At 46.4% G+C, this 22,555-nt stretch overlaps 1 protein-coding gene across 4 annotated transcripts in view; it reads left to right on the forward strand.

Moving 5' to 3' along the window:
* Positions 1 to 18,032, forward strand: part of LOC119856489 (zinc finger protein 853-like) — a 32,662-nt gene extending 14,630 nt beyond the window's left edge. Inside the window, exons 4-6 of one of the 4 annotated variants that reach the window (XM_043516469.1) lie at positions 9,938 to 10,051; positions 13,435 to 15,192; positions 15,232 to 18,032. In XM_043516469.1, the coding sequence (XP_043372404.1) occupies positions 9,938 to 10,051; positions 13,435 to 15,192; positions 15,232 to 15,896 (2,537 nt within the window). In that variant the 3' untranslated portion in view covers positions 15,897 to 18,032. Of the gene's footprint in view, positions 1 to 9,937; positions 10,052 to 13,434 lie in introns of all 4 variants that reach the window. The other 3 variants (XM_043516470.1, XM_043516468.1, XM_038404014.2) reach the window with 3 other exon arrangements.
* The last annotated feature ends 4,523 nt before the right edge of the window (positions 18,033 to 22,555 follow it).

A 22,555-nucleotide genomic window follows, 5' to 3' on the forward strand; every position in this document is an offset into this window, starting at 1 on the left:
CCGTTGGAATCGTGTTGATGCAAGTTTGCAGGGCCGTTAATCGCATCTTGCTCAGAAGAACCGTGACTCCAGGTAACGTGCATGACATTGTGGCCGCTTTGCACAAATGGGTTTCCCTAACTACGGAGGGGCGATAGATGGCACACAGATTCCAATTCTGGCACCAGTCCACCTAGCCTCCAAGTATGTTAATTGGAAGGGCTATTTCTCTATGGTTCTCCAGGCACTAGTGGATCACCGTGGGCGTTTCATTGACATTAAGGCAGACTGGCATGACACGCATCTTTTGGAACACTGGCCTGTTCAGTAAGCTGCAAGCTGGGACTTCAGTAAGCTGCAAGCCAGACCATAAGATCACTGTAGGGGAAGTCAAAATGCCCATTGTGATCCTTGGAGACCCCGCTTACCCTTTAATGCCATGGCTCATGAAACCCTACACAGGGAGCCTTGACAGCAGCAAGGAGCGGTTCAACAACAGGCTGAGCCAGTGCAGAATGACTGTGGAGTGTGCTTTTGGCCATTTAAAGGGTCGCTGGTGCTCTCTGTATGGGAAGCTGGACCTGGCTGACGACAGCATCCCCGCGGTTATATCCACGTGCTGTACCCTCCATAACATTTGTGAAGGGAAGGTGAACGATTCACTCAGGCATGGAACTCGGAGGTTCAACACCTGGAGGCTGAATTTGAACAGCCAGAGAGCAGGGCTATTAGGGGGGCCCAGCACGGGGCTGCAGGGATTAGGGATGCCTTGAGGGAGCAATTTGAGGCTGAAAGCCACCAGTAATGTCTGTTGCCCTGCACAGGAGTGAAGTGCAGTGGTTCCAGTATTAGTAGGAATCTGTGTTTGCTATGCCGACTTGTAGTGCCTGTTTCTTTCCTGGGCTAAAGTATCTTTATGCAATAATAGAGAATGTTTCCAAAGGCAAAAAATCCATTTATTGAAAAGAAAATTCATTTATTGAAAAGAAACACAACTTCTTGGGAAACAGAAAGGGCAAGGGGGTGGGGTGGGAAATGGTACAATCACAGATTTGTGTATGTTCTGTAATCATACTCAGCCTTCCTGTCTGGAGTGCTGTGCAATGAGTGCTGCACTTCTGGCTGGCTATACTGCATGGTGATGGGGGTTGAGTGCAGAGGGCAAGGGTCTTAGTTTTCAGGGCTGGGTGGTGAAGCTACAGGTGTTGGAGGAAGCTGCTGGTGGTAAGAACCCAGATGTTGGGGAAAGTGGGTTGGCGGTGACATGAGGGCACAAGAGAGAGTTTTGGGACAAGGTCTGCAGGCGGGGTCGGGCACGGTAGTGTTCCGCCTGCATGGCTATGAGCACCTGGATCGAGTCCGCTTAGCGTTCCATTATGCTTATCAGCCGATCCGTTCTTTGCTGCCGGAACACTGCACTTTTGTGCCAGCGCTCCTCATTCTGCTGGCGGATCCTCCTTTCACTGTCCCACCACTCCTGCACTTTTCGATTTTCATTACTTGAATGCTGCATTAGTTCATGCAACATGTCTTCCTTGCTTCTATGTGGTGTGACAAAGTTCCTGCTCTACCTTGGTGGGTCTTGCACTTCTTGGCGGATTTACTCGCCTTGGAGCTTCACGGCAGCCATCAGCTTGGCTGTTTTTCTGAACCCACAGTCCAGGTTGACTCCTCCTGTGTCTGACCAGGAGTTGTGAGGATTTGGGGGGAACCCAGGCCCACCCTCTACTCCGGGTTCCAGCCCAGGGCCCTGTGGAATGCAGCTGTCTAGAGTGCCTCCTGGAACAGCTGTGTGACAGCTACAACTCCCTGGGCTACTTCCCCATGGCCTCCCCCCAGCACCTTCTTTATCCTCACCATAGGACCTTCCTCCTGATGTCTGATAACGCTTGTACACCTCAGTCCTCCAACAGTCCACATTCTCACTCTCAGCTCCTAGTGCCTCTTGCTCCCAGCTCCTTACTCATGCACCACAAACTGGAGTGAGCTCCTTTTTAAACCCAGGTGCCCTGATTAGCCTGCCTTAATTGATTCTAGCAGCTTCTTGATTAATTCTTGATTGCAGGTGTTCTAATCAGCCTGTCTTAATTGTCTCTAGAAGGTTCCTGATTGTTCTGAAGCCTTCCCTGTTACCTTACCCAGGGAAAAGGGACCTACTTAGCCGGGTGTTAATATATCTGCTTTCTATTACTCTCCTATAGCTATCTGGCCCGACCCTGTCACAGTGGCCTCTTTCTGATTCTTTGGTGTCTTTCAGCCAGTGATAACACGGATGGCTGAGATCTCAAGGTTGCATCTGTAAAGGCAAAATGCAACACTTCACAGAGGCAGCATTGTTCACACCAGACAGAGCAATGATTCCCCCATACTCAAGGGCAAGCACAGTCTACACAATAGCATAATTTGCCCATCCCAAAGCGAGCACACACAACCCACAGGAGCCCCAAAATGGTGAGTAAGCACAGGGTCAAGCGTGACTGATTGTTTCATGGCTGTACTGTCCTCTGGGGTTCTGTGCCTTGGGGAGAGCCAACAGCGGCAGTGGGCCCCTATACTGAATACTGTCCCCATATTTTCCACAGAGTTTGTCCTGGAAGATATCTCGCTGCTGAAGGTGACGTGGGAAGCAAGGGAGGGTCTTCTACTGCAATGCAGATTCTGCCCTGGTCCATATGCAGCTTGCCTGTGTGCAGCAATGATCTCCCTCATCCCTCATGGCACAGTGTCATGGACAAGTTAGTCTTACTGGGACAAGGAACACAGTGGCTCTCCCAAGAAACCTGCACAAGAGCATTGCCCAAGTTCTGGATGAAACCTTTGAAGAGATCACTGAGGCCGATTACCACGATGTGAGAGAGCACATCAATGCCCTATTCCGCATCTAGGCATGCATGCAGCCCTAACTCTCCTCGCCCCAAGAGCCCGCACCGAATAACTTCCTTCCCAAAATAAAAGCCACTTACCAGGAACCTCCTCTGGTGTTTGTCCTTCCCCAAGCACCGGCCGCCACGCCTGGCTACTTTCCTCCTGGCTTGAGAACAGCCCCTGGCTGCATGCTTCTAGGGATGCTGGGGTGTCTTCTGCAGCTGAAGCACCCTCGCTCCCACTTTGCTGCTCCTCCTCCTCCTCCTGCCTTGTTGAACTGGGCTTTGAAGTGTCCATGGTGGTGCTTGGCGTGGAGGTGGGGTCACCCCCAAGTATCACGTCCAGCTCTTTGTAGAAATGGCAGGTCGCAGGGGCAGCACCGGAGTGGCTGTTTGCCTCACAGGCTTTGCGGTAGGCACTCCACAGCTCCTTCACTTTAACCCTGCACTGCAGTGCATCCCGGTCATGGCCCCTTTCCATCAGGGCCCTTGATATCCGCCCAAAGGTATCATAATTCCTGCGGCTAGAGCGCAGCTGGGACTGGACAGCTTCCTCCCTCCAAACACTGATGAGGTCCAGCACCTCGCCATTGCTCCATATTGGGAATCGCCTGGCGCGTGAAGGCATGGTCACCTGGAAAGATTCACTGAGAGCACTCCACACCTGGCTGAGCAAACAGGAAGGGGATTTTCAAAATTGCCAAAGAATTTAAAGGGCAGGTCTGATGGTTGGTCACCTGAGGGCAGGGCAGTAGAGTTCAAAGTGATGACCAGAGTGGCTAGAACAGGCATTGTGGGATACTTCTGGAGGCCGATCAGAGCGCACTATAGGACCAGGGTGTCCACACTGGTGCCACTGCGCTCCAGCGGAGGTGCAGCAAACATTATTCCACTCGCTGAGGTGGAGAACCAGCAGCGCTGTAGCCGCGGAGTCAGAGCACTCTACGTGCCTCGCCAGTGTGGATGGGTAGTGAGCTAGTGCGCCCGGGGCTCCTTTATTGCGCTGTAACTCGCAAGTTTAGCCAAGCCCCCAGGGTCTGATGGGTTTCTCGTGGCTTAGTCATCAGTAGAGGGATGGTTCCTGCTGGAGTCTCCCAGAGGGAGCTTAATTTTCCCATTCTGGGCATCCCCTTTTCATAATGTGATTCTGTCTATACCTACATTCTGCGCATGTCCATAAAAGTGTCAACCCTCTTTTCTCTTATCGGTCTGTGTCCCCTGGAAACTTAAGGGACCCCAATTTTCTATGGGTGGTGTAAGTTCCCTTTGTTCTCATTAGCATTGACTCACAACCTGAATCCCATGGTTAAGATACATGTCTGAGACAGATGCGCCTTTACAGTATTTTTATGATCTAATATTAACCTTCTGGGTAATTTTGCACAATTTTACCACTTGGTACCCCTTTTCCCATAATCTTAGGGCATTAGGTTATTTCTCGGTCATTGGTCTGAGTCATCATTTCTTGTCTCCAAGTCCCAAAATAGCTATGCTAAAGTCTTGCAGGCCTCAACCTACAGGTTCTTGTGTTTCAGCTTGTCTTACTTACTTACTTGGTTCCTTTAAATACTGATCAATTTTATACTTTTATAATCCTACACATTTAATTTCCAATGAATATATGTAATATAACATTGATTAATCATAACATCACACAATAAATGGATAATAAACTAAAATCATTGGCTACATTTCTCCCCCTTTGACAGGGTGAGTGTTATCTCATTATTATTGATGATTGGACAATAAGAGCCCTGTCACATACATATTACATGACAGTATCCAGCCATGATTAATACAACAGTACACATAGTAAGAATACTATAGACAATAAACCTTTTTTTCCATCCAATTTTCATCCCTCTTGATACAATGAATACCTTATGAGCTGCTACTGTCAAAAATTTCAGACAGTGCTTGGTTCGTCTTATTTATGTTATTCCTAATTTTAATTAATTGCAAATTTTTTTTCTTTAATGATTGTTTTAGCTGTAAAGTTAATGGTTTATATGCATGAAACACTGGAGTGCTCCGTTCAATAAGATCCCAGTGATCTGGGTTGCTAAGAATAACCGTTTCATTTTCGAAAACATTGGAGATATTGTCGTGTGCCCAATAACTGTGGGTACTTGTTGCTTAACACAAAAATTTGGATTTGTGACCATATATCCAAGATGACCATAATAGAATTTTTTGTGATTAGTTACTACACAATATTATTCCTTTTTTGCTATAGGTCACACATTTCGTAAAAGATTTCTATTTGATTAGTTGCACTGGGCATGATACCAGTGTGCATTGCGTTGATATCTTTCCAGCTGGTCACATAGTGGAGTTGTTACCTCAAACACGTTATACCTACAGATCCACTGATGCACCTTTTGAGAACAGTAAGCAATCCATGGGACTTTCCATGTCTGGGCATTTTGGTGATACACCACCAGTGGAGGTACTTGCATTTGTTTCTTATAGATGTCATCTTCTAGGTGGCCTATGGAATGGAAAGCCAACTGATCACATACATCCTTATCTGGATTGAATATGAGCAATGATACTGTGAACAAGACATATGGATTGTAAAATGTCACAGATCCCAAGTTTCTATTTGAACCAAAAGATTTTTTTTTTTTAAATATATTTGGTTTGGCATTCGATTTTCTCTCCTCCATGTTTTGAATACAATGTGGACAATACCAATTCAAAATTTGTTGATCTCTGATTAATTTGGGTACTTTTCTTAGTTCCAAGAACTAATAGGTATTATTAATAGTGTCTATTACATATTCACCATATAATGAACAAATAATTTCTTTTCCAAGTTAGGTTTCAGAGTAGCAGCCGTGTTAGTCAGTATTCGCAAAAAGAAAAGGAGTACTTGTGGCACCTTAGAGACTAACAAATTTATTAGAGCATAAGCTTTCGTACAGCTCACGAAAGCTTATGCTCTAATAAATTTGTTAGTCTCTAAGGTGCCACAAGTACTCCTTTTCTTTTTTCCAAGGTAATGATTTTTCCCTGATCATTATTATATTTTATCAATTGATCAATCTTATTTTGAGTTTCATTAAACAATTTGGTTATTTCCTGCATATTATACACCATAATTTTTTTTTATTTTGCTAAACCTTTAATTCCTTTAACATGGGGTTAATTACTTTTTTAGCTTCTTTTTTTAATCACATAACTGATATGCCTTATGATTCTTTTAACATTAACCTTATTTCAAATTAGCACCTCTGAACTAATAAATCTGTGATACTGTTCAAAACTAACCTTATCAATGAGAAGTACTGAAAAGAAAGTTGCAAGCTTAATATCTTTACAATAACTAAATTCACTTATTTACCAATTAGATACATTTCATACAACAGGGATATGAATAAACTGAACTTGATTAATTAATACCCTGGTATAGACATAGCTGTGAGACCACTAACAGGGCCTTCTTGCAAACTGAACACTTCACAAGGTTCTGTGAATAATGGTCTTTTTCACTACTGTGGCTTGTACCTTTACTTTAAAATATTTATTAACTTTTACAATACCCGAAGACTTAATTTAGCTACAAGCTTTATATTCTCCTTATATTTATAATTTTGGTCGATGCTTCAGTTTTTACTGAGCTTTGACTTTTGGTTTTGGTTTTCCATAATCCATATGGGATTCCATCACTTATTGGTGAAGATTTAACTTCACTTGTAATATGTTTTATATCCTCCTCCCTGGATTTCTTAATTAAGGGAGAGATGTTTTTCCCCAATCTACATAAGGCATGTATTCTTTCCCTTTTATGTTGTATTTAAGAACAAGTTTCTTATCTATTACTTTTTTACTTTTTGATAACATTTGTTATGAGTGGTTGGAAGAAGTATTTGACTAACTAAATTTCTTTGTTTTTGGATCTTCAGTGGAAAATCCTTTCCACAATACAAACTTTCACTTATCCTTCAATGCTAACCATACCCCAATCTATACAGACCTGATGTATGACTTTGTACCTTATGTATTTTCAAAGTTGTACTATTAGTTCATGCTGAAAACCATATTTTAACCCAAGTCGTAATTATAAATTGTCCTTGTGCTGGCTGATAATTCCATTTGAAGAAAATTTCAGTTGAAAAGTGTTTGAAAGTTGATCTTTCACATCTTAATCTGGTTTTATCCGTTCTTGAGCCCAGATCACTGTTATAATTGCATCCTGCTCAACAGGCAAGTTTGAGGTTAGTTCCAACATAAAATTTTGATTTGCCTTGACTATTCTTGGTTCTTGTTGTACTGGAACAGTCTGTTTGGTTTGAAGTGCAGTATTAAGGCAATAATACAGCATCAAAGTTCTTAAGACATGCATTTTTTTCTTTTCACTCTATTGGGCTGGCTTTCTCTGATCCTTTACTTCCTCTTTTGTTGTCAACATCTCTGATTCTTCTGCTTGTGGAGAAATATTTCTTTTCAGGTACAACTTTAATTCTATTAACATGATAGAATTTATCTACCTTTTTTTGTTTCTGATTCTTTATACAGAGGAAACTGAGTCTATTGATAATATAATGTGGCCCAGTTCACTGGTTACTTAAATTGTGTTCTGATACAGCATATTACCACCTGATCTCCAATTTCCCAAGCATTCTCTCTTTCTCCTTTATTAAAATAAACCTTTGCCTTCTGTTTGGATTTTCCCAATTTGATAGCTACCTGCAAGAGAACCCGATTTAAATCGGGTTCTCTTGCAAGTTTTTTAATGCTTGCACATAGGTTTTCAGTTTGACTTCCTCTAGCTGAGTGCCACTGGTATGGCACAAAAGATGCTTTGGCATTCACGTGGTTTGCCCAGTCAACACTTCAAAGGGTGTATGATCTGTGGAAGCAGTGGGAGTTGCCCTGAGTGCCATTAAAATGAGTGGAATCAGGGTATTCCAACTGCATCCATTGGCATCTACCAGTTTCCGCAGCATTCGTTTGATGGTGCAACTTGTTCTCGTTAGCATTCCTGATGATTGAGATCTATATGAAATGTGCAATTTTGTGGCACTCCCAACAACTGTAAACATCTTTGGAACACTTGCCCAGTAAAATGTGTTCCTCTGCCGGACTCTACCCTAGCGGGGAGTTTCCAATGAGAGAAGACTTGTTTCACCACGTTTTGTTGTTGTGGCTAAAGCAGCATTTGCCTTAAGGAGAAATGCTTTCACCCATTTGGAGAGTGGATCAATAACAAGAAGATATTGGTTTCTCCTGATCATAATAAGTTTCTGTGATTTTTATTTTGGGAGCTATCGATGTGAAAATCTGGTTTCAGATTTTCCCTGGATTAACATCTGGGCACACATGAGGGTTCCCAGAATACAACAGAGCATCCAGCAGGGGAGATAGGGTCCATGCTGGAGTTATGTTTATACCTTTGTCATGCAATAACGAAGTCCAGTGTGCTAGGTGAGCATTAGACACCTGTCCATCCTTGATTTGACTAGAAAGCAAGGACTGGAGAGCGGTGTGTGTGAAATGTAGAGCTATTGTGTTTAAACCAATTAAAAATGCAAAATGCTTGGTTGTCCAGCTGATGACCAATAAATATTTTTCACAAGTGGAATATTTAAGTTCCACTAGGCTCGTTCTTTTAGAGCATAGGCTATTGGCCTAAATTTTTCCATGACTCTTTAGAAGCTACTGTTGCAAGTGCAATTGCACTCAAAGACCTTTTTAAGTGATGCGGTTTGCTGGGATCTGGAGTGATCAGCACAGATGCTTGAATTACCTCCTTAAGACAAAGTAATACCTAAAAAAGAAGGATGAGGAGATGGTTTGTTCCTGCGCCCTCAATCAGGCATCTTTAAAATACAACCAGCTCTCCTGGACTCCTTTCCCTCTCATATTAGCTTCCCAGGGGATCCTGCCCATCAGTTCCCTAAGGCAGTCTAAGTCTGCTTTTCTGAAGTCCAGGGTCTGTATTCTGCTGCTCTCCTTTCTTCCTTTTGTCAGGATCCTGAACTCAACCATCTCATGATCTCTGCTGCCCAGGTTGCCACTCACTTCTACTTCCCCTACCAATTCTTCCCTTTTTGTGAGCAGCAGGTCAAGAGGAGCATGGCCCCTAGTTGGTTGCACCAGGAAGTTGTCCCCAACACTCTCCAAAAACTTCCTGGATTGTCTGTGCACTGCTGTATTGCTCTCCCAGCAGACGTCAGGGTGATTGAATTCCCCCCATGGAAACCAGGGCCTGTGATGAATCTATCATAGAACTATCAATACATTGCCTGCCATCACATTGTTATCTCAGTTTTACCCCTTTCCCAACCTTGTGTCTTGTCTATTTAGATAATGTTGCCTCCTTGTTTCCTTGTATTCCTCTGTCTATCTGTATAGATCTGTTGTCTCTTGTCATGTACTAGATTGTGAGCTTTTTCAGGTACAAATTGTCTATTTGTTGTATGGTGTTCAGCACTTGGTGCAATAGGGTCCTGCTCCATGAGTGGGGCTCCTAGGGCACTACAGTAATAGAAAAAATAAATAAATAAACAACCACAGCACAAACAGAAGAGACTCTGATCTATGTCCTATGAGGCGCCTCTCTGAGAGACATGTCATGAAAAGAATGTAAAAATGTAAACCAAATTTCTGTTTTGAATTTTCCTAAATTACATTTTCCAAAAAATTTTCATTTTGAAAATTATTTGTTTTTGTGAAAAATTTCCTTAAGTTGAAATGACATTTTCCAAAGGAACCTTTTCTTTGTAGAATTTTTCCCAACAAGCTCAGTGCAGGAGGCCAAACCGTCTGGTCAGAGTGGGCCCTGTTGGCCCTCGAACCTGTGACTCCACCCCAGAGTTCCTAAAAGGGCCTAGTCCCTGTCCGAGTACATCCGCATGCATTGCCTGTATTCCCTGCGTGTGTGAGCTTGGGGTTCCTGCTCCAGTGGACAGTGCTCTGGTCTGTCTCTGTGGTTTCAGAGTTGTCATCATTGGGGTTGTGCCTGCCCCTCCTCCCACTGGCCGTACAACTTCCCCATTGCCCCTCCCCAGCAGAGAGGGATCTTTGTAGCAAGCCCTGGGGCTCGTTGACTGTGCCCTGATGGCTTCTTTTCTCTTCCCTATGGGCAGGCTTTCCAGTTCGCAAACCCGCCCTGATCTCTCAGCTGGAGCGAGAGGAGGAGCCATGCATCCCAGATCCCCCAGCCCCTGAGAAGCAGGAGACCCAGAGGGACGTCCCAACAGGTGAGGGATGAATCAGCCAGCTCAGAAAGCAAAATCCTGGGATCCCAGCCACAAGCTCCCAGGACAATGCCCCCTGGCTGCATCTGCTGAGCCACGGGGTAGGCAGAGCTTAGCCACAGAGCCAGGAGCTCCCGCAGTCCCTCCCCATGGTCAGATCCACTGAACCATGGGGGAGGCAGAACCATGAATTCCTGGTTCCCCAAGCTGCACTCTGTCCAATTTGGGTTCTGCCACAGACTCCCTGCGTGACCTTGGGCACGTCACTTAGATCCTGTGTGTGTCAGTTCCCATCTGTACACTGGGGATAACAGCCCTGCCCTGCCTCCTAGGCGTGCATGTGGATAAACACATTAAGGATTGTGAGGAACTTGCATACTATGGTGGTGGGGCCTGTCAATACCAGAGATAGACAGACACTTTAATATAACCCATGTCTGTTAAACAGCTGTACTGGGCTGTGAGGACGTCCTTGTTCTGGTTTTAACCAGGCTTGTTTTGGTTCAGTTCCATACACATGGTAACAGGTTAAGGGTAAATCAAAGTAGGCACCTCCAGGTGGCAGTTTGCCCTGGTTTAGATAACGGGGTTACTTTGGAGCTGGCTGGAGATTTTTTCCATCACAAAATGACGATTTGCCAAATTTGAAACATCTCAGTTCTGACAGAATTTGGGCTGAAAGCAGGCCAGGGACTGACAGAAACCTGCCTGGTGTCTCGCCAGCTCACCCCTCCCCAGCACTTCAGCAGCTCACCAGGAGGGCTGCCCCTGGCCTGGGGTTTCTGAACTACAGAGGCACCAGGAGCCTGGAAGCACTGGGATACCCGACTCCCAAACTCCCAGGGCCCTCAGCAGCTGGCCTGGTGGCTACCCTGGAGCCAGGGCTCCCAGGCGCTCCTGACTCCACGGCACCTGCCTGGACAGGCAGTTGGGAATCCCAGGGAGCACTTTTCATTTCACACACAGAAACGTTCCTGCAGCTCGGTGTGTCCCAAAGGAAGTGTTGCAGGGTCCAAGTTGGGGAAATTTCCAGTTTTTGGGTTTTTTGTCCCAATTCGGGACAAACTTTTTTCCAAAAACTTGAATATTTTTAGGTTTCAGAGTAGCAGCCGTGTTAGTCTGTATTCGCAAAAAGAAAAGGAGTACTTGTGGCACCTTAGAGACTAACAAATTTATTAGAGCATAAGCTTTCGTGAGCTACAGCTCACTTCATCGGATGCATTTGGTGGAAAAAACAGAGGAGAGATTTATATACACACACACAGAGAACATGAAACAATGGGTTTATCATACACACTGTAAGGAGAGTGATCACTTAAGATAAGCCATCACCCACAGCAGGGGGGGAAAGGAGGAAAACCTTCCATGGTGACAAGCAGGTAGGCTAATTCCAGCAGTTAACAAGAATATCAGAGGAACAGTGGGGGGTGGGGTGGGGGGGAGAAATACCATGGGGAAATAGTTTTACTTTGTGTAATGACTCATCCATTCCCAGTCTCTATTCAAGCCTAAGTTAATTGTATCCAGTTTGCAAATTAATTCCAATTCAGCAGTCTCTCGTTGGAGTCTGTTTTTGAAGCTTTTTTGTTGAAGTATAGCCACTCTTAGGTCTGTGATCGAGTGACCAGAGAGATTGAAGTGTTCTCCAACTGGTTTTTGAATGTTATAATTCTTGACGTCTGATTTGTGTCCATTCATTCTTTTACGTAGAGACTGTCCAGTTTGGCCAATGTACATGGCAGAGGGGCATTGCTGGCACATGATGGCATATATCACATTGGTAGATGCGCAGGTGAACAAGCCTCTGATAGTGTGGCTGATGTGATTAGGCCCTATGATGGTATCCCCTGAATAGATATGTGGACAGAGTTGGCAACGGACTTTGTTGCAAGGATAGGTTCCTGGGTTAGTGGTTCTGTTGTGTGGTGTGTGGTTGCTGGTGAGTATTTGCTTCAGATTGGGGGGCTGTCTGTAAGCAAGGACTGGTCTATCTCCCAAGATCTGAGAGAGCGATGGCTCATCAACCTCAGCCTGGACCAGTCCACACAAGAGATCCACTTCCTGGACACTACGGTGCTAATAAGCGATGGTCACATAAACACCACCCTATATCGGAAACCTACTGACCGCTATTCCTACCTACATGCCTCTAGCTTTCATCCAGATCATACCACTCGATCCATTGTCTACAGCCAAGCGCTACGATATAACCGCATTTGCTCTAACCCCTCAGACAGAGACAAACACCTACAAGATCTCTATCATGCATTCCTACAACTACAATACCCACCTGCTGAAGTGAAGAAACAGATTGACAGAGCCAGAAGAGTACCCAGAAGTCATCTACTACAGGACAGGCCCAACAAAGAAAACAACAGAACGCCACTAGCCATCACCTTCAGCCCCCAACTAAAACCTCTCCAACGCATCATCAAGGATCTATAACCTATCCTGAAGGACGAGCCATCGCTCTCTCAGATCTTGGGAGATAGACCAGTCCTTGCTTACAGACAGCCCCCCAATCTGAAGCAAATACTCACCAGCAACCACACACCACACAACAGAACCACTAACCCAGGAACCTATCCTTGCAACAAAGCCCGTTGCCAACTCTGTCCACATATCTATTCAGGGGATACCATCATAGGGCCTAATCACATCAGCCACACTATCAGAGGCTCGTTCACCTGCGCATCTACCAATGTGATATATGCCATCATGTGCCAGCAATGCCCCTCTGCCATGTACATTGGCCAAACTGGACAGTCTCTACGTAAAAGAATGAATGGACACAAATCAGACGTCAAGAATTATAACATTCAAAAACCAGTTGGAGAACACTTCAATCTCTCTGGTCACTCGATCACAGACCTAAGAGTGGCTATACTTCAACAAAAAAGCTTCAAAAACAGACTCCAACGAGAGACTGCTGAATTGGAATTAATTTGCAAACTGGATACAATTAACTTAGGCTTGAATAGAGACTGGGAATGGATGAGTCGTTACACAAAGTAAAACTATTTCCCCATGGTATTTCTCCCCCCCACCCCACCCCCCACTGTTCCTCTGATATTCTTGTTAACTGCTGGAATTAGCCTACCTGCTTGTCACCATGGAAGGTTTTCCTCCTTTCCCCCCCCTGCTGTGGGTGATGGCTTATCTTAAGTGATCACTCTCCTTACAGTGTGTATGATAAACCCATTGTTTCATGTTCTCTGTGTGTGTGTATATAAATCTCTCCTCTGTTTTTTCCACCAAATGCATCCGATGAAGTGAGCTGTAGCTCACGAAAGCTTATGCTCTAATAAATTTGTTAGTCTCTAAGGTGCCACAAGTACTCCTTTTCTTTTTGAATATTTTTGTGAACTTTGAATTCCACTTTCCAGCCAGTGTTAGTTTAGATCCCTCTGCTGGCTTCCCCCTGCACCTGGGGCCCGGCTCATGCACCACTTCTCTCTTGGTCCCCGCAGACACCGGGAGGGAGCTGGACGCTGAGGAGCTGGCTGTGCTGCACCACGGGGAGGCGGAGGCACCTGTCAAAGCAGCTCCAACACCCAAGGCCTCACCAAGATGGCCCAAGAGGAAAGTGCCCCAGAGCCCTGGCCGGAAGAGAAAGAAACCGTCTCTGGACAGAGAAGAGCCAGAAGCCCCCTCTGAGGGTGGGAAACAGCAGCTCCCCACCTGTCCCATGTCCATGCAACAGCTGCTTCCTTCTGTGTGCATGCAAAAGCCTTTCCTTCCTGTACGCAGGAAACAGCCGCCCCCACCCCTGCGCCAGGAACAGCCTGTCCCTCCCATGCACAGGGAACTGTTGCCCCCTCCCCTGAGCAGAGAACAGCCTCTCTCCCCCATGCACAGGGAACAGCCACCCCCTCCTGTACGCAGGGAACAGACTCCCCCTATCCAGCTGCCCCATCTGCCATCCCTGGCTAAGTCCTGCAGCAAGAAGCCAGCAGAGCAAGTTTCCCCTCCCAGCAAGAGCCTGCCCCCCTCTGAGAAGTCCTACCAGTGCCCCTTGTGTAGTCAGAACTTCAGGCAGAGCTCGGACCTGCAGCGGCACCGGCGCGTCCACACGGGAGAGAAGCCTTTCCAGTGCCTGGTGTGTGAGAAGAGCTTCCGGCTGCAGTCCAACCTGATCGTGCACCAGCGTACCCACACCGGGGAGCGGCCCTACCAGTGCGGGGAGTGTGGCCGCGCCTTCTCGCAGAGCTCCAACCTCCTGACCCACAGCAAGATCCACCTGGGCCAGAAGCCCTACGCCTGCTTCGAGTGCGGCAAGAGCTTCCACCACAGCTCCAACCTCATCATCCACCAGCGCACCCACACCGGCGAGCGACCCTACGAGTGCAGCGTCTGCACTAAGCGCTTCAGTGACCGCTCCACCTTGGTGCAGCACCGGCGCCTCCACACAGGTGAGCGCCCCTACGCCTGCTCTGAGTGCGGCAAGTGCTTCAGCCAGGCCTCACACCTGGTCAAACACCGACGCACCCACGCGAGCCCCTGCACCAAGAATAGAGCTGCCCCCAGAAAAACACCAGTCACAGCAGTGGAGAGAACCAGCCCCAAAAATGGGGCAGCCATGGGGGAGGAGAGAGCTGCCCCCACTCCTGGGCTCAGTGAGAGGATTGCCACGCCCCAAAATGGAGCAGCTCCAGGGGAGGAAAGAGCAGCCCTGAAAGATGCATCCACCGTGGGGAAGGATAGCACCACCCACGAAGTGGGTTCAAAGGGGGAGAAGGACAAAGCAGCTCAGAAAGTTGCTTTGGCCACGGAAAAGATAGCTGCCCCCAAACGCATGCTGGCAACAAAGGACATGCTGGCCACAGGGAAGGAAAGGGTAACCTCCACACTTGGGCTGGGTGCGTTGAGAGCTGCCCTCATAAACAGGCTGGGCACAGGAGAGGACAGAGACAGGCCAGCCGTGCGGGAGAAGAGAGCACCGACTCCACATGCACCAGCTGTGCATGAGGAGCGAGCCGCTTTGAAAGATGCACTGAGGGCAGGGAAGGACAAAGTAGCAACAAACCACACATCAGCTGTGGAGAAGGGGAGAACCACTCCCAAATGCACGCTGGCCATGAGGCAGGGAAGAGCCAGCTCCAAGCACACACTGGCCCCGGGAAAGGGGAGAGCCAACCCTGAACATGCACTGGCCATGGGAAAGGGGAGAGCCAACCCTCAACACGCACTGGCCACGGGGAAAGGGAGAGCCGGCCCTGAACATGCACTGGCCACAGGGCGGGGGAGAGCTGGCCCTAAACACACACCGGTCACGAGGAAGGGGAGAGCTAGCCCCAAATATGCACTTGCCATGGGGAAGGGGGGAGCCAACCCCAAACACGCACTTGCCACAGGGCAGGGGGGAGCCAGCCCCAAAGACACGCTGGCCACAGGGAAGGGGAGAGCTGGCCCCAAACATGCACTGGCCATGGGGAAAGAGGGAGATGCCCCCAAACACGCGCTGGCCACAGGAAAGGGGAGAACCAGCCCCAAACACGTGCTGGCCATGGGGAAGAAGAGAGCCAGCCCCAAACATGTGCTGGCCATGGGGAAGGAGAGAGCCAGCCCCAAACACGTGCTGGCCACGGGGAACGGAAGAGCCGGCCCCAAACACATGCTGGCCACAGGGAAGGGGAGAGCCAGCCCCAAACATACACTGGCCACGAGGAAGGGGAGAGCTGGCCCCAAACATGCACTGGCCCCAGGGAAGGGGGAAACCGGCCCCAATCACATACCAGTCACACGGAAGCGCAGACAGCAGGGGAACCCTCTGATGTCACTGCGTGATAGGGGCAGGGATGGCTCACGGGGGGAACAGACTTTGAGGAGCCCCATCACTGTACAGTAGGGTCCGGGCTGGCTTCTCTAGACATGCATTCAGCTGGTTTTCCACTAACTGGGTGTGAAACCCCATCAATGTGCAGGAGGGAACTAATGCCAATGCCATAGGCTCACACTTAGGCAGCAGAGGAGAAGCTGGCCTGGCGTGGGATGCACTAACAGCTCAGAGAGGACTGGCAGCACGAAGGCATTTCTGGCACCGCGGGACCGGAGCTGGCAGAGCAAGTGGCTGGCATGTAAAATGAAAGCACAGACATCTCTTTCTCGGGAAGGGGGACGGGGGGAGAGAGGAGGCTGAAATCTTGGCAGGCAACAGGAAGGGAGAGTTGGGTGAATTTTAAACTCTCAAATTGGGCCCTGAGCTGAGGGAGTGTAAAAGAAGCTCTAAAAATCTCCCTCTGTATGGAGTTAAAATGAGAAGAAAGGTTCTGTGACCAACTCTGGTGGTCTGTGGTCTTGTCTCTTAAAGCCCCAGCTCTGTTTTTATATATAAAAAGAAAATCTGGGTCTAGCCCAATGACCGGAGAGAAAAATCAAGGAAACTCAAACCCTATTGGCTACAATGCCAAAGGGCAAATCACTCTGTGTTAATTTATTTTATTTTATTAAATCTAATGAGTTTTTAAACCGATTTTGTGATATTTTGAGTCTGACTCCATGTTTCTTTGACAGCTTGGGGTTTTTGGGGGAGGAGGGGCTGATAAAACCATGGGAGACAGTTTTAGAAGCACAGTGAATGTATCCTCCACGTCCATTGCCACCCACATGCTGCATCCCAGGCGAGCCCTAATGGGGAAATGGTCGAGAAGTGGCAGCCCCATTTTCAAGGCGTATATGCATTGTGCAATCTTACACCTGCAGAATGCTGTTGGGATTGTTCTTAGCAATTTGGTGTGGCCACAGCCCATTGGAAGAAGTTTTTAAATAAACTGTCAGCCTAATTTTTAAATGGACAGTGCCCCTTTCATAGCGTTTTAGGTCAGAACATTGTAACGGTGTAGTCTGATCTCCTGCGTACCACCGTCCACAGGACTTCCGTTAATTAAATGCAGCTTCAAGCCCAATAGCTAGGACCTTACCAAATTCATGGTCCATTTTCATAACTTGCACAATCATCGCATTTTAAAAAATCTTGAATAGCACGGTTTCAGGTATTTAAATCTTAAATTTCACGGTGTTGTAACAAACATGAATATGTATTTAAAAAGAGCAAAATATAAACATGCAAAGCCCTTAAGATTCAGCGTTTCTCAAACTGGAGGTCCCTAACTAAAGGGGGTCGCAAGGCTATTGTAGAGGGTGGCCACAGAGCAGCAGGCGCTGGCTATGCACCCAGCTCTGAAAGCAGCGCTGCCGCCAGCCAGAGCACGGCAGTGAGGGTGACAACACTGTGACCTCCCTACAATAGCCTTGCAACCCCCTTTTGGGTTGCGGCCCCCAGTTTGGGAAAAGCTGTGTACTTCTGTATAGGGTACTTTTATAACATAGGTAAAAGTACACAAAAGACCAGATTTCACGGTCCGTGTTATGTTTTTGACAGCTGTGAATGTGGTAGGGCCCTATTTATAAGCTATATTAGCTGACTATATTGTGCTCCTTGGGCCTTTCACTGCCCCTTTCTCTGAGCCAGTCTTAAAACAACTCAGTTCAGCAATAAAAGTGCTTTGCTGGGCTATCCCGGGGACATAACCAACAGATGAAATCTTTATGACATAGGCTGCACTCCAGGGGATGAATACATGTCGTTCCCAGTCTCACAGGGATGCTGTGAGGGTCTTGTGACTAAAGAGCAGGCTAGGAATTTCCTGAGTTGATTTTTTAAGAAAACATTTTTAAAAAACACTTGTGTGACAATGGGCTGTAGATGATTTTATCTCCCTCGAGAGTGAGATTACCAGCTGGAGCCAGCTTCTGATTCCAGTGAGTAGCACCCACTGCGAGGGTCTGATCTATTGAAGGTTGCTGGAAAGATTTAACAGAGCTTTGGTCAGACCTGTGGTCTCAGTGTGTGCAATGAGACGACTCCCATGCATGAGGCTTTGCAGGCCTGGCTCCTACCTTTGTCCGTAGCTCTAGGTGTCGTGACACACTGGAACACGATGGTCAAGGGGTGTGTCTTCACGGCGGGGGAGCCCCAAGGTCTGAGCCCAGTCCCAGTGTTAGTAACTCAAGTCAGGCTTTGCATTGTGGTGGCTGTGTCCTGATGGGTGCTGCCCTCCCCCACAAGGGTTAGGACTGCAGGAGACATATCCCACGGTGCTTTGTGCTGCAGCAAACTGAGCTGCTCTATGATTTTTTTCCCCCCCAGTGCATTGTGAGACAATTTTTCTGACCTTCTGGGCCCATGGGGGCATTGTGGAAAGGCACTGGAGGACTATCAGCACTGCAGTGGTTAACCTGCGTCCTCACTGCAAAGGGGGCAGGTTAGCAGCCTGAATGAAAGCAGCACCAGGACTTTAACCCGCCTGTGTTTAAAACACCTACAGAGCTCAGGAGAGAGGATTTTGTGTGTATGGACAGGGGGTACAACATCTGGGTAAGAGCAGTGAAGACAGACCCTCTGAAACACAAGACAACATACTAGTCGAATTGGCAGTCTGTAACCTGCCTGTCCCAGCAGAGCGTGGCTGATGGGCTTACAGTAACCATGGCACAGACCTCTCCCAAGAGCACATCCCAGCACAGACACTCTGCTGCTGGGTGAACTAAGGCAACACCTAGAACTGCTCACACACCTCTTACCACACACAAAAGTTTTCATCCAACTAAACCTTTCACACACACACAATTTTTTTATTTTTTTAATTCTAAACTAACACTTTCAGGGGGAGTCCTGTGGCACTTTAAAGACTAACATTTATTTGGGCATAAGCTTTTGTGGGTAAAAAAAAAAACCTGGTTTTTTACCCCCGAAAGCTTATGCCCAAATAAAATCTGTTAGTCTTTAAGGTGCCACTGGACTCCATGTTGTTTTTGTGAATACAGACTAACACGGCTACCCCTCTGATACTTTTAGGGGGGAAAGCAATATTTTCAGTATTTAAAAAAAATTTCCTTTCAAAATAGTCAGAAAATGCATGCTTTGTTTTTAAATTCCCCATCATTAGCTGGCCCATTTTCTCTAGATTTTATTTTTAAACTTAAAGTGAGAGAATGTTTAAAAAGCAAAAGAATGAAAGTTTTAAAGTACCACTTCCATTTTAATTCTCTTTAAATGACATCAAATAGCAAAGTAGCAATTTACTGTTTTTTCCAATTTAAAAAAAAAAAGTGAGAAAGTTTAGACTCCCCATTTAGTCAACAAAATTCCCTCCTCCCAATGGAAAGATAAAACATTTTAAAAGACTGGGATTTTTCCCGATCAAAATAAAGGAAAAATTGCACTTTTCCATCAAAAAAAAAAAAAATATTTCAGAGTTCAAAGCAGTTTGAACAAAAACAACAATCTTGTCATTGTTTGGAAATTTTCCATGGGGGTCGGAGGGGGAGACCCATTTTGAGCAGTTCTGCCTAAAGCTCCAAAACTAGCCTTTCTGCCTGCACCCCACCCACTCCCACAAATAAATAAATAAATAAATAGAGAGAGAGAGGTCCCATTCCCAGAAGTGAATAACTCCAAATAAGCTGGCACTGGAGTTGATGCATCAAGTCATTTTTTGAGGCACGTTTTACAACATCTCTAAGATATCTGAGTGGGGAAAACATTTCCTGTTTCAGCTCCTCACAGCCACAGCACGCCATGCGAGCCCACTGACCTCAGATTTCACCAAAGCAACCCGGTGGGCAGGAAACCACACATGGAAAGTTCCCAATGGAAATTGTCTGTTTTATAGGAAAAGCATTTCACTGGAAGTGAAGGGAGCACAGCTGAAGGTCTGCTTGGGATGGAAAATGAAAGATGACTGGAAAGGGAAAATTGGCTGTTTGTTTACGATGCTTGATTTTTTTTCCATTTTTTCCCCATTAGAAATATTGATTCCTGACTTCCAGTTTTACTAGGGGATCCCGTGGGGAGGCGGAGAATTTAGCAGGACTATATCACAGGAAAGCACAGACTGGGACTTCTACACTTTAGCCTCAGATTTCAATCACATGCAGAGGCACCTGCCCCTATCCGCAATGCCAAAGGGGCTGCCCAGCCGATTCTCATTGCAGGCTGGTTGCATCAATAGCCTATTTTGTTCAAAGCTCTAACTCAGGTTTGGCAGAAGAGCTGTCTGTGTAAGAGATTCACCCCCTGCTAGCTGAGAAATCACCCGCTCCAGTTTTCTCCTAGCAGTCTGCCAAAAATCAGGGAAGGCAAGGATTGATCGCCAGGGCTCAGATTTTCCAAATAGCACCCAACTGGTCAGATTAAAAGAACAAGCAGAGAAAAGCTCTGTCTCAACAAAAGGGGAAGCCCTCTAACATCTTCTTCCCACATCTGAAGGAGCAGGAAGAAAAAAGCCCATGGCATTATTTCTCTCTTCCCAGGTCACCCAGGATGGTGCCCTTTCAGAGATGCTGTTCTTCTCTCACAGGCACACAGTGAACTCAGGGGTTGGGGGACGGGGGGGGGGAGGGGGGGGGAAGGGAGAGAAACCTTCCTCCACTTTCATTTGGTTTGTTTTAAAATTAGAATTCCAGGCTTAAAATATCAAAATAATCTATTCATAGTAAGGATGTACATTGCCCTTACTGTTCTGTTGATACAACAATATTGCCACACAGGCTGTAACGCAATAAAACAAAGTGACTTTAGGTTCTTTTGACCTCATTATTATACTTAGCTGGGACCTGATTTTTTATATTTGCATTCATTTGATTATGTTTAACAATTTATAACACAGATAACCAAATGATGTACATGATGACATTGTAAAACATTGTTGCTATAAATTAATGCTATAACATTAATGTTGCCGTAGTTTGCTTTTAATGATCTTACACATTCTAGCCTGGGTTCTGCCACATTATTTAACAAGTCCCACATCAACACTAGAAACAAACATAGGCAGCATGTGAACCGCTGGCTGGGGGAGGCTACCCCCCCCAGCCCTGCCCCTTCCGCCCAAGGCCCCGTCCCTTCCATGCACCCCCAGAGCCCCCCAAGGCCACTGGCCTCTGCCCCAGGCTGGCTAGTGCCCGCAGGCCCCCCCAGCCCCACAGCGCCAGGAGAGAGAACGCGTGGCAGCACTGCCACAGCCCCTTCCCCCCCAGCCCCAGGAAGGTGGGCAGCGTGGCCAAGCCCCTGGAGCCCAGTGGTACCACCAAAGCAGGGCCCTGGGGGCAGAGTGTGGGCAGGGCCATGCCTGGCTGTTTGGGGAGGCACAGCGTCCCCCAGCCTCCCCTACCCGCTGCCCATGGAAACAGTTATAATTACATTATTTATTGAGGCAAATAGACCTGTATTTATTACTAGCATTTGCAAAGGAACTGAACTACCACTGGTGCATTATAATAATCTACCAATGGTGGTTACAACCTAATTAGAATACTGAAAGAGAGTGGTACCACAAAAAAGTTTAATATTTTTCTTTCATAGTTTCGCACACAAAAATGTTTGCTGCAACACAAAACCCCACAATTTAAAAAAAAACAAACCCAACAGTCACATGACAAAAAAACATAACCAAGGAACAAATTATCCCAACATTATTATACATAAACAAAATATATTAGAAAACAAAGTTAAAAACACAAAACAAACCACAATCAATGGATTAAACATTGCTGTTTAGGGCAGAGGTTCTCAAGCGGGCGGGCTCAGAATGTATTCTGGGAACGTGTGAGGAAAAAATTACTGAGCGCATTCAGAGCTGGGTGGCTGGAGTGCAGCAGCTGCTGGCTGGGCACCCAGCTCAGAAGGCAGCACCCACCACCGCCAGCATCGGAGAAGTAAGAGTGGGATGGTATTGCTACCCTGACTTCTGCGCTGTGGCTGCTTCTGGCAGCGCTGCCTTCAGAGCTGGGCACCAGCCGCTGCTCTCCGCTCTGCCTTCAGAGCTGGACAGCCAGAGAGTGGCAGCTGCTGGCCGTCGCCTGGAGAGAGAGAGAGAGAGAGAGAGAGAGAGAGAGTAAAAATGACTACAGACACAAAGAGGGGCACAAGCAAATAAGTGAGAACTCTTGGTTTAGGACACAGCCAATAAACCTCAGGCTTAAAATCGTTAATTACCCTTGACTTAGTTCACAGCAGCATTGATCAATAAGGCAAACAGGCACTGGAAATTTGTCCATTTTTAAACAGAATGATATCAAGAAAAACCTACTTGAGTTAACAACCTGCTTTTAGCTAGATTACACCTTAATTTAGCTATAAAAATTAAATAGTTTAGTTAAGAGCCAAAAGGTGTCTTCCCTGACTATTCATATCCTATATAAAAATTTTAAAAGGGATATTAACACATGCTTTATTCACTTAGGAGACCTAAAAGAAAAATTGCAAGAAATAAGTCTGGATATTTTTATTTTGAGGAATGACTGTTATATTGTGGGTAGCAGTGGCTACTACATTTTATTTTTATATTTTTTTTGGTTTTTGTTAGAGGCTTCAGTGAGTCTTCAATGCTTCCTTAAAAGAATGATTCCTGTGTAAAACAGAAAAGTTCTACATTGTTCATTTCCTTTATCATGACCACAGGGGGTGTGTCCTGAATTATAATTGACTGGATACCTATAACCAAT

This window comes from Dermochelys coriacea, chromosome 6, assembly GCF_009764565.3.
Source record: "Dermochelys coriacea isolate rDerCor1 chromosome 6, rDerCor1.pri.v4, whole genome shotgun sequence".
In the NCBI taxonomy this organism is placed as follows: domain Eukaryota; kingdom Metazoa; phylum Chordata; order Testudines; family Dermochelyidae; genus Dermochelys; species Dermochelys coriacea.